The 12013-nt window shown below is 35.8% G+C and overlaps 1 protein-coding gene across 16 annotated transcripts in view; it reads left to right on the top strand.

Moving 5' to 3' along the window:
• MYO3B (myosin IIIB) overlaps window positions 1-12013 on the top strand; it is a 211163-nt gene that overhangs the window by 84765 nt on the left and 114385 nt on the right. For 14 of the 16 annotated variants that reach the window (XR_005861643.2, XR_005861642.2, XR_005861644.2 and 11 more), the window contains 3 exons: window positions 9708-9804; window positions 10690-10806; window positions 11620-11724. Coding sequence is in view for 11 of the 16 variants with exons in the window: in XM_040704167.2 (XP_040560101.1) it covers window positions 9708-9804; window positions 10690-10806; window positions 11620-11724 (319 nt within the window). In the remaining 5 variants the exon portion in view is untranslated. Of the gene's footprint in view, window positions 1-9707; window positions 9805-9872; window positions 9993-10689; window positions 10807-11619; window positions 11725-12013 lie in introns of those variants that run through there. The other 2 variants (XR_005861646.2, XM_040704175.2) reach the window with 2 other exon arrangements.

Here is a 12013-nt window from a genome sequence, read left to right as displayed (position 1 = left end):
AAGAGATCATGAAGGACTATGCTTGACTATAATTCATGTTATTTTTCCACAGTCTGTGAAGGGGATGGGGGCAGGGATATTGAGGGAAAAAATACCAATGAGTACTAGATGAAATCAGGAGAATGAAAATGTAGCCTATGATGTGGTTAGACCAGATGTGCCGAGCTGATTTAACAGCTCCTTACCACTGACAGGAGTGGTTCTCCTCATATTCTGTCTTTGACTTACTTCTTCAGCTTTGCTTTCAGCTGGGCAGTACCACTCCCTGCCTAATCTGGGCTCTGGTATTCACACAATTCTTTGGTGAGTCTCCCTGGTTTGGTGTAGTAAACTCTCAGAAAACATCACTTGCATTATTGATCTGCTAGTATAGGGAGCTTGTTAAGCTTGGGAAGGGGAGGTAGCTCATGACAGGTATAAAAGAGACCAAATCTTTCAGTTAAATAGGTGTGATCCACCTTTTCTAACCACACCATTATCTGTGAGAAAAGGTTTGAGCGGATAGGGAATATAATTACTTTTCCCTTGCCAAGTGATGTTCGTGTTCAGGCTGTTTAAGTGGCAGTTACTTTTGTGGCATTGCCACACTATATGCAAAGGCCTGGTTTGCAATAAGTGTGCAACTGGATCTAATCTGAGCATCCAGTCAGTTTACTAGCTTTGACATATTTATTCTTAATTATATTAATAGAAGTATAATAATTCATTTGAATTTTTTCACAACACACTACTAGAGAAAAATAGCCTCTAAAAGCACTTTTTCAAAATTTCTTATTAACTATTTAAAACAATATGTGCATAAAGATCTAAATCGGCACCTTAACACAAGATCCAGCTAATGCAGTGAAAGGTGCTACAAAATTATCTCTAAGCCACTTTCCAGCTTCCAGAAAAGTCTGGTCAGGTTTATTTCCCAATCCACGGTGTACTGGCATCAGAGTGCTGGTAGGATGTTTTAGTCTGAGCCCTGAGTGATTATACTTACCAGGAACCTTTAGGATGTATTGAGTGCGTCATAGCTCTGTTTTAATCTCATTTGAATCTCTCCTAGCACAGACGTGCTCATTTTGGCCTAGAATGTCCTATATAAGGGTAGTAGTTAATGTTAAAGAGGCAATTTCGTCTGCTCTAAGGAAACCTTTATCAGCACTGTGAATTTACTTCCCATTGGTATATGACACTGTAGCTTAAGATCTGTTATGAAATGCATTAGTGATTGTAACTTGAGTCCACAAATGGGCTCAGGTCATTGTCAAGTCCTACTTTCCAGCAGTTGTTGAGCTTGTCTAATGTCCCAGGGAGTTGGCTGAGTTCATAAAATGAGCAGAGAAAGCCAACCTGGCGAAACCAAAGAAAATCAAGTCTGCTTTTCTTCTGGTTTGGTGAGTCTGTTTGGCTCACTGAGGGTTTGTAGAAGTGGTGAAGCTGGTGCAAGACAGCAAGGAAAACTGCAGCACTCAGAAAGAGGAGTTGCCAAAAATTCTTTGGCAAAGAGTTTTAGATCACAGCTCACATTTCTCATCAGTGTTCTAAGGGTATGATGGAGAGATGTGGGGAGCTGTTCTAGCAGTTCACTGTTACTGAAAAGGAAAGAACTGGTTTCTTCTATTTTATTGCAACTCCAGGAACAACCTCCTGATGCTCTCTTCATTTCAGCTCCAATGGTTGTCAAAACCTCCTGGATCAGAGCTTCTATAGTAGAACAGAAAACTAAGCCAGCAGAAATACACAGGTGATTTTCTACTGTGTTAGTGACTGCAGAGAGGGGTTCCTCAGCTAATTTAGTGGAAGTAGAAGAGGAATTATCTCATACGACCAGAAATAAGGGATGAGAGAGGTAGAAAGAAGCTGACACCATTCAGCAGAATTGTCTGGAATGACTTTTGGAGTCACAGCCTGAAACTTGTCCTTAATTCAGTTTCTTTCATACTTAATTATAAACTTCATTGAGCACAGAATAGTTAAGCTTAAATTTGGCACAGATCTTCATACAGTAGAACTAGAGGGTCTCTTTGCAGAGCACAGAATATCCTGCTAAATGTACAAGTTTGTTGCCATCACCAGGTTTTGGGTTTTTTTTCTGATAAAATGTTTTGCCATATCCCTTTGCCATTAGGTAACTTTCTAGAGAGTTTCACACTCTATTGCATTTAGGTGGGAAATTAATAATTAAAAAAATATATGCTAGTGTAAGGTATAGCTTTTTTAAATAAAAAATGGCACTGACACTTGCTCCTGCTATTTTAATGAAAAAGATTTTTTGAAATTTTTCCACCAGCTATATTTTTCCCTGAACTATTCTTATCAGTGAGATGCGGATATGTCCTATTTCTGTGAAAGCAGGCACTGTATTTCAGAAAATCAAGTAAGGATGCGCTTCTTCCATGCACATAATGAGGAAAAAGCTTCTTTTTTTCCAATAGTTAACATCTTTTAGACTGAGAACATTTAGTTTTGCCATCATCTTGAGTGAAGCTGAAATTTCAGTAGCAGTGCTCCAATTCACATTGCATCTTTCTAGTACTCTCAGGAGGGAAAGCTGTGATGGTCCTGTGTCATGTCTGCATAACCCTTTTATAAACGAAGTCCGTGTGATTTTTTGACTAGTTTCTAACCATACTGGATCATCAAAGCTGATTAATATAGTATGAAAATAATCTAGCAATTATATGTTATACAGTTATGTAATATAGTAATGAAAAGTAATATTCTTTTCATTATATGGAAGTGCCACAGAAGCAGATATATGAAGTTTTATTTTTAGAAGTATATCCAGTGTTAAAAAGTTGATTAATTCCATTTCCTGAGTTTCTTAATTCCTAAAAAGTGAAGAGGTGAGTATATCAGAACATTGCTTCATATATAATTTCCTCCAGCAACGTGGAATTTTTCTTTAGTGTTTGTTCTGACATGAAATACGTGATTGCTTTTTAACACATAGATTTTGATTTGAGAGCCAGAGCGTTCTTACTCCCATCAATATATTGTTGTCTCTTGGAAGGAAGCATTTCTTAAAATCACAGAAGGTGATGTCAGATTTTTGCCTGGATTTTTTTTTTTTTTTTCCCTTTACCCATCCTGGACTCACATGAATACTGTGAAATGCTTTCAGGTTATTCAAATAGTGTCCTCATGTGCATAATAACGTTGCAAGCACAAGATGTATGATTGATTCCTGAAGACGTGTACCTCATGTAGCAGTAAATTGAGTTACAGTAAGGTGTGGATAACAGAATTTGCAAACCTTGGTCAGGAGTCATAAGCAGAGTTATAAAGAAATGTTTAAGGTATGGTAGCAATGAACGAGGGTTAAAAAAGTCTTTGTGGTTAATTCTGTACTATGAAAGTAGAGAAGTGTATGCAAGTGCATGGCTATCTTGCTGTGTTCTAGGGATAAGCTCTTCAAGATAGAGATGCATGTAACGGTGCATTAGGAAAATATCAAGAATGTTTAGGTACCCACTGAATTACTATCATGGTATAGCATTGAAAGAATTGTTTTATTCCTCATTCACTCTCTAAATTACTGGGTAATGTCTGTTATGTCATTTTCCCTCGATATGTCCCTGCTTCTCTGTTTATGAAATGGCAGTAAATAACTTTACTTCATATGTTATTCCTGTAAAACTAAATAACAGTTTATCTGAGACAAGAGTTTTATCTTTGGCTTGTTATATGAAGCACTACTATAGCTTTGGTCGCTGTAAACCTATTAGCAAAGAGAAACACGCATAACTCTTGAAGCTCTAATTGTTTTTTTCTGACATTCCTTTCACCCCAGCATGGGAAAACTCTAAGCAAATATACATCAGATTATAGATATTGTTAATTATCAATCAGGAGTAAACATTTGCTCTGTGTAGATTCTATTTTTGTTAAACAGTATGTTGATGTGTTAGATAATCCATTAAGGGAGACAGTAAGAGAGAACTACTCACTTTCCAGATGTCTTTCAGACTTCTGAACTCACTTGTTAAGATCAGTTGCCTTTTTGATTCATAGCACAAGTGATTCTAGCAGCTGGGCTGATTGCCAGCCTGCTGAAGGAGGTAGCCAGAAGGGGTTTAGTCTGTTTCCTACTATTGCTAAATGTTAAATGACTCCTTGTGCTAACTACACTGGCAAAATGCACTGCAAAAAATTGACTTGTTTTCTGGAGTTTATTTCTAAACACAGTAAAATATTATCCCTTATCTTTTTGTGCTTGTCAGGATTCAATCCAAACCTAGTAAAGCTGGCAGCTGGTTCCGTGTTTAAAAATGTGGAAATATAAATTTCAGCATTTCAGAGGCCTTTTAAGCAAGGTAGTATATAAAGTTCCATAAGTAATGTTTAAAAATATCATAGAGCTTGCGATGGAAGTGCTTAAAAGGGAAACCTTGCATATATTAAGATGATAAAATCTTGAATCCTGTAGAAAGACCTTCCTAAAAAGTAAACATTTCATTTTATTCCATTGTAAATATAAATTCAAAATGAAATATAAATTCAAAATTTTAAATATTAAATATTTTAGTGACTCATGAGTAGAATTAGTGGAAAACTGGAGAATTTTTAATGTTTAACTGAATGTTTGAAAAATACTGACCATCAGCAAAAGTGAATGAAATTAATGGAAATGGTCTGTATTTTTTCTTTGAATTTACAACCATTAAGAAGTTACTGATTTATGAACAATCTTGTGCTCCATGCAGTACAGCAAAATCCCAACAGTTTGTGAGATGGAAGAATTCAAATGTAACCATAGCTGTGTTAAATGCCTTTTGACTCTGGTAGGGAAACGGAACATCAAGAAGGAAAATACATGATTGGAAGCTTAGAATTTCAAGCAGGGAGGAAGGATATTTACAGAATGCACTCTGAAAGTATTCCTATTCTTACAAGCCATCTTTCAAAATTTTAGCAACTGTTATTATTGAAAACTGTTACACAGAGGTCTGGAAATGAGATAATGGAGCTTTGGAGGATTGATTGTGGGATTTTCCATCCTAGACTATGAATATTATATTATGACTGATAATATTTCTAGTATAGGTGCAGATTGTCTCTTTTGTTCTTTAGGGATGGCTAATGCGGAGCAGTTATACGAAATAGCAGATAAGTTTATAATAATCTTAAGTTAAGAAACATACTTAATTATTAGCTGCTGTTTACCTTCATTTTGTTATCCCTCTCTACCAAATGCCACGGAGCTGAAGCTGAGCAAAGCTATGGTCTTTTATATTTCCACAAGTGATTAATAACTCCTGGCCTGAAATTTTTATAAGTGATTTTATGTTTGAAATTTAATGCTGATGAAGTATCAAATGGTTTTGGTAATATGATTTAATATGGCCACTTCCCAATTGTCAGCAGCTTTGAAGAGGCCAACTCCAGACATGGCTTACTTTTCTCTCAGATGTTTTTCTACAGTGTGGGTAGCTTATGTTCCTCTATAAATAAGCTTCTTCATAGAAGCAAGCAAGAAAAGGTCTTTTACTAATCTCTTTCAGAGATTTTAAATTTTCTCTTTCAGTTTTTTAAATATTGAAAGAATTTCACTGTTTGGGTAGGTAAGGTCTTTTTTAACAAGTATACTGTAGAAAATAAAGAGTTCACTGTCCTGGATCATGTTGGGTCAGTGTGTCACTGTAACAGGGAACAGACAACCACAAATCCTTGTGTTTTAAAGGAGATGCAAAAATGTGTACATCAGAAAGGATCAAACTTGAAGAAGCCTGGAAAAAAGGAAGTGAAATGGAAAAAAATGAGGGGTGAGTTGGGGCAGGAAGGAACTGAAATAAGAAAGCTAAACATGTAGTTGTCTGGGAAGGGAAGGTAGGTTTCAGGATACTTTGTTATGTATTAGAGGATATGACTGGTGGTTTAGCGGCTTCACCAGCTGGATTGCAGCAGCAGTCCATCCAAGGAAGTAAAACTAGTTATCTACCTTCTCTGCCAGTTCACATGTAGGTTTGAAAGCAATTAATTGCAAGGAACTCAATTGCATTCAGCCAGTAATTTCCTTTGGACTCAAAGAAAGCAAGAGAAACAGGACCAGAAGTAGTCCTCTGATTGTAAAATGCTGTACACGCAGGATTTAATGTGGCAATTGCAATACTTCAAGCCTTCATCTGTATGAATATCAGATGACTGAGTTGAAAACTTTGGGAAAAAAAAATTCAAAGCAGTCATGGTCCTCAGAAGCAGTCCTTGATCTGTCTGCAGAATACAACTTTTTTTCTGGAGTTCACATGGATGTTTGGTATAGCTACAGCATTTATACTGATTAATTAAGGCTATTTCAGTCTTTCTACTCTGACCTTTGTTCAGCAATTTACTCCAGGCTGAAACTTAATGTACAGGAGTAAGATTTACTCTTTGCAATGCATGAGGATTAGGCTGTGCTTCTCTGCATGACAGCAGCACATTCACCACTGTTTGTGGTACTCACTGTGTTGAATATTTTTCTTTAAAATCTCAGTTTGGGTGTGACTCATTTTAAAATTGGCAATAATGTAAAGAAGAGCTAGTATAGAAACAATTTTTCCACATGAATCCTAGGAAAACAGTAAACAAATACTTAATGGCACAAAGATGCAAAATAAAAGCACTGTTAGAAAATAATGTTGGGGTAGAGAGGGAAGAGCTTGGAACTGCAAGATTTGCCAAAGAACACTAACATTCATGATCTACTCTAAATTCTTTCTCAGGCTGGATCTGCCAGTGAAGTGATTTTTCAATCTAGAAGCACCTGTAGTCCATCTTGTTTTTCCTTCCCCATCATCAGCTTGATTGCAGGGTTGTATTGGTATACAGTTATGTACAGTGCACTTCTATTATTACAACTGGCATCTAGTAGGAGTAACACTACTTGCTGCTTGCTCCTCCTCCAAATGCTGAGAAAACCCTCTTCTTTCTGTCTTTTCTTGCCTGATAAAAAGGCAAAGGGAAAATGCTTAGAAGGACAGAACTTTTTTTCATGTGCTCATCACTGGAATTCTGGAATAAATCCCTGTATTTTATAGGTGCCTTGAGTGAATAGCACTGTACGGCACTTTTGCAATGAAGAGAATACATCCTACAAGATATGACTCAGAACATTCCTGGAACATAGCACCTTCAGCTCTCTTTTTACTTAGAATTTGCCCTTGGCAAACAGATGGGAACTAGATGATTTTAAGGTCCCTTCTGACCTAAGCCATTCTGTGATTCTAAGAGTAAATGAAAAAAGGCTGATCATTTGTACTGTTGAAGAAAAAAATACCCCAAAGCTACAATCATTTCCCCACTTACAAGTGTTTCTTAATGCTTTTTAAGAAATCATTGTTTTGAAAATACTTTAACAGCAGAGTATACCTCTGATATACAATTGTGAAAATATACTGCCTGTATTCCTCCTTCCCACTCTGTCAATATATCAGTGGGTCTTAGGGTCAGTAGAAAACTGATGAGGCCAGCAGGAGATTTGAAGCTAATGTGATGCTATACTCCTAAAATCCTCTTCCTAATCATGTTCTTAGGAAAATGAGTTAAGCATAAATAAGTGTGTGCACAAAGGTATCTGTTTTACATATTTGCTAGGCTAGTTTCCTCATTTACATAGAGTTTTTAAAAAAATAAAACCAACAAAAAAACCAAAACCTTTCCAGTAACTGAACTGATTTGTTTATCACTTAAGGCGAACAAACAGCAGGAGTTTAATACACAATCAGATAACAGATTAGTTTGCAAAGCCATTGTGCAATTAGAGATGCTCAGGTTTAAATGCATCCCTCCTCCCTACGTCCCTATACCTCTGTTAGAGAAATCCATGCTTGCAACTTGTTGCTGTTTAATATTGTGGCTATGAACACAAGCAACTGTTAAAATATTTCCTTCATTTCTGGACTGACAGTTGCTCCCATCTCTAAATAGTTTGCATTATTTACAACAGAATTGTTCTCAGTTGCAAAGTAAGAGGTTGAATTCTTTTTTAAAATGAGAACAACAATTAGAAAAACAGTACGTTAGGCCACTTATATACAGTACTACTCCCTTGAGGTTCTAGCTTGTCAGCAAAGTGTAATGATCTTGAATATAGTAAGCGCCAAACAAAAATCTGAAAATGGAAGAATTAACTGAATGGAACTTTGAACAAATTCACACTACCTCCACTGCCCACTGGAAATAATAACCACTGTAATTTTATTTTTTTTAATAGATCCGTTCATATATCTTCATAGATATATGTATGTATAGACCTATATAGATATAGATCTTCATATGTACATCAAGGAGACAACCATTTGGAAATGTAGGATGTAAAATATAAGTGGGGCTGTTAGCAATGCTTGTATTTTATTTTCTAGCTGACAAAACAGTATGTCTTGTTTTAATTAAAATTCAAATGAAGTATTATAGAATAGTTATCCAGAACTCATGGAGTAACTGAAAGAAAATAAAGAAACATGAATAAAAATAGACATAAATAATGAGGATCTTTAAGTACAGTTCACAGTTATCAGTAAATACATAACACTTTTCACTTTCCTATTTCTTAGACACTTTCCAAGCAATAACTCTTTTGTTGCTGGTATTGATGGTACGATAGCTCTTGGGTATGAAAACAGTTTATTTACTGAATGAAATCTAAGTTCTAAGGACAAATGTTCATTTCTTAAATAATTCCATGAGTATGTGGAGGTACAATTAGAGAAAAATAAGACCTGCTACATCTTTATCTTAACCTTCAACATTACAGATAAAGAGTATTTTCTGCCACATCACAGTATCATTCTGTTATTCTTTGATCTAATATTTAGCATTGTTTCTGGATGATCATGTGGTTCCTACTTTCTATGTGGCAACTAATGCAGAAACAATCTGTCAGGACTGTCATTGAGGATCAATGCTAAATGTTACTCAGCAGGATGCAGACTGTATCTCGGTGGGTGTCCTCCTACTATGCTTTGATTATGTTTGTTGTAAAGAAAAGCCTACTTGTGCTTACAGCACTCATATTTCACCCCCTCCTTGGAAAACATATTACACCCTCTTGATTTATCCCTGTTTCAACAATATAGACACTTTAAAAACATATACGCAGCATTTTCAAAGATTCCTTCAGTATAATCTGATTATAAAGGGGTTATGTGACAGTTTGTCTCTGCTACTTATTGTGTGGCTTAAATCTCTGAGGACAAGCTGACTGCACATCCACACAATTTAGAATCTGATGGCAGCTGTGGTTCAAAAATGTTCTGGACCAGATCTAGGGTCATCTGGGGAAGCACCTTGTTGTATACCAAGGTACAGGAGGATTTTATTCTACTTATTGCTTATTGTAACTTCATTAGGTGACAAAACTACAGGCTGGGTACATAGGATGAAGATTTAATTAAACAGAGTGGTGGTTTATTAACTTAGAGCAAGAAGGAAAATTAGATTTTTTTTTAATACTTTTCTGCATGAGTGTGAAGTAGTAAGACTACAAATAGATCTTCATCTATGAACATTGATAAATAGATCAGGGTTGTATATCTTGAGTGAGAAAAGAGGGATATTACATTGCACAGCAAGCTGATGCATTGCATTTATGAAAGAATATTTCAGATAAACAATATGGATTTCAGAGAGCATGCCTAAGTTTTCTGTATGGAAAAACTCACCCATGACTTTCTGTTGCCTCATACTGTTATCTGTATTCAATAAAGTTTTATAACACAGGTGCTTTGTTAAACTTCCAGGCATGAACGAATACATACCAGAAGACCCTACCATGTGGATGGAGCTGACAAGTACTCTCAAGATGACGATCTGGTAAATCTAGAAGTTCTTGATGAGGTACTGTATTTTCTGAGCATCAGTTTCCAGTCTCTCTGCCTTACATTTTCCCTGTTTCTGCTCTTTAGGCTTCTTTTAACATAACGAGAAGTGTTTCTTCTTGGAAGCTTTTGTTTAAGCATGGAAAAGGAATTGTCTCATAATCTATCTGCTATCACTGTTTCTTTAGTAACAGTCTATTAAATAAGGTAAAAGCAATAGGAGTGAATCCTATTCTGTGGCAGCATTTAAATATGAGTGATACTGATTTAAAATATTTTCTGAGTTTCCTAGAATGGAAAGTTTAGTAATGAAGATGTAGATTGAAGAGAGTTTTCTAAAACTGATGAATATACATAGAGTAACACATCTACAGCTTCTGAGTAAAACATGGTAAAACATCAGCTGCATATTTCATTATATCATCTATGTGCAGAATATCTGTAAAAATTTTTTCTGAGAATCCTTAACTTGCATGCCAATAAGAAAAAGACATAATGGCAAATTATTTTAGCATCCTTTTTAAAAGAGTCTCTTACTACTAGTAAAAAATTAATCATTAAAAAATTACTATCCTTGTTTCATGGTCAAATAAAAATTAAATGGAAATGTACTGTGAAGTGCAAAAGCAATCTGTATGGCCATTTTATCTTCAGAAAGTTTACTTCTTGAACTGATGTAATAAAATACATGCTAATCTGGTAGTAGGATGTCCCATTTAACTTAGTTTTACGGCTTTAGTGAAAAGTTTGAAAATAATTTTTTTATTTTATGATATTGGTGTTTGAGAAATAATTAGTAATACTTATTGTACATCCTCTTAATTGATGATCTCAGTATATTTACAAAAATATTATTGATTGGGAAAATACTGCTTAACAATGAAATGTTTTGTAATCTTCTCAGGATACAATTATCCATCAGCTACAGAAACGCTATGCTGACTTACAAATTTATACATATGTTGGAGATATTTTGATAGCCTTAAACCCTTTCCAGAATCTCAGCATTTACTCTCCACAGGTAAGAGAGACTCAAAGATGTGTACAGTCCTTGCTTTAAATTTTGTATTAGCACTACTGGCTACTCACATGGTGGGAATGCGGTTTAAAACTCAGTCTTTTCTTCCTCCAAAAAAATGTGTCTACAAATTGTTTTCTGTTTTTACTTTCACTTTAGTCTTGTTTGATTTAATTTCTTTCTGCTTGGTGATACAAATTCCACAGGAGTGTTAAGATTGCCCCAGCCACAGCTGTTCCTCTTGTCTGGCACTTAGGGCTTTTTTCCGGGAAACAGAAGATAGTTATATGAACTACCTCATGCTGAGTCTGTTGCTTTCTAAACAATTGCTCTGACTGATTATTACATGTCCTGTGCCATCAGCTGTGGCTTAAAAGAAATGAGTGAATTCTGAATGCTGTAAAGATAGAGACAACTTAATTCTCTGTGAATATGAAGAGTGGTGGAGCCATAAATCTTAGTCTGCATGGGTATCTAAGTCAAGGCTGCAGGCATAGGAACCAGATTCCAGCTTCACTTTTTAATTTGCAGTTTCTTTGGTAAAATTTGGATATTTCCTTGCTTAAGTGCTTCACTTTGAAATTCTGTTCCTTGTGATACAGGTCTCCTCACCATGTTGTATAAGAATTATTGAAAAGCATTTCAGGGTGGGCAGAGCCAAGAATTACCACTCTTCAGTCAGAATTTTGCAATAGAACAGACAACTACCTACCTTGTGGGTTAGCAGGCAGAACATACTCACTATTCTCCTTTCCAGGTCTTAACTGTACAGTTAAATTCTGTATTTTTACTGTTGTGTTTTTTTTCTTAATCTAGTTCTCCAAGCTTTACCATGGTATGAAGCGCTCATCCAATCCCCCCCACATATTTGCCTCTGCAGATGCTGCCTACCAAAGTATGGTGACATTCAGCAAAGATCAGGTAAAATTATTAATTTTGTTTTAGATTTCACATAAATCATAGTGCCAATTTGCTATGGATGTAGCTAATGTTATGTTGTGCTCTGAGATTTTTTTCTGTAAGCCTTTAATTCCTGTATACGAAAACTAGCAAAATCTAGTTTTTCGGGACTTTTGAAGAGGACATAGCAGCATAAAAGATCATATGCAAGGGTCAATTAGAAGTGTCACCTAACCTTATAGTTTCCTGGACACCCATGAAGTGCTGGCAGTTGACACCAGTCACAGGCTGTTGCAATATGCTTTGATTC

The sequence above is a fragment of the Gallus gallus genome, chromosome 7, assembly GCF_016699485.2.
Source record: "Gallus gallus isolate bGalGal1 chromosome 7, bGalGal1.mat.broiler.GRCg7b, whole genome shotgun sequence".
NCBI lineage: Eukaryota > Metazoa > Chordata > Aves > Galliformes > Phasianidae > Gallus > Gallus gallus.
The sequence above is the reverse complement of the archived record's forward strand: the minus strand, read 5'-3'. Positions and strand labels throughout refer to the sequence as shown.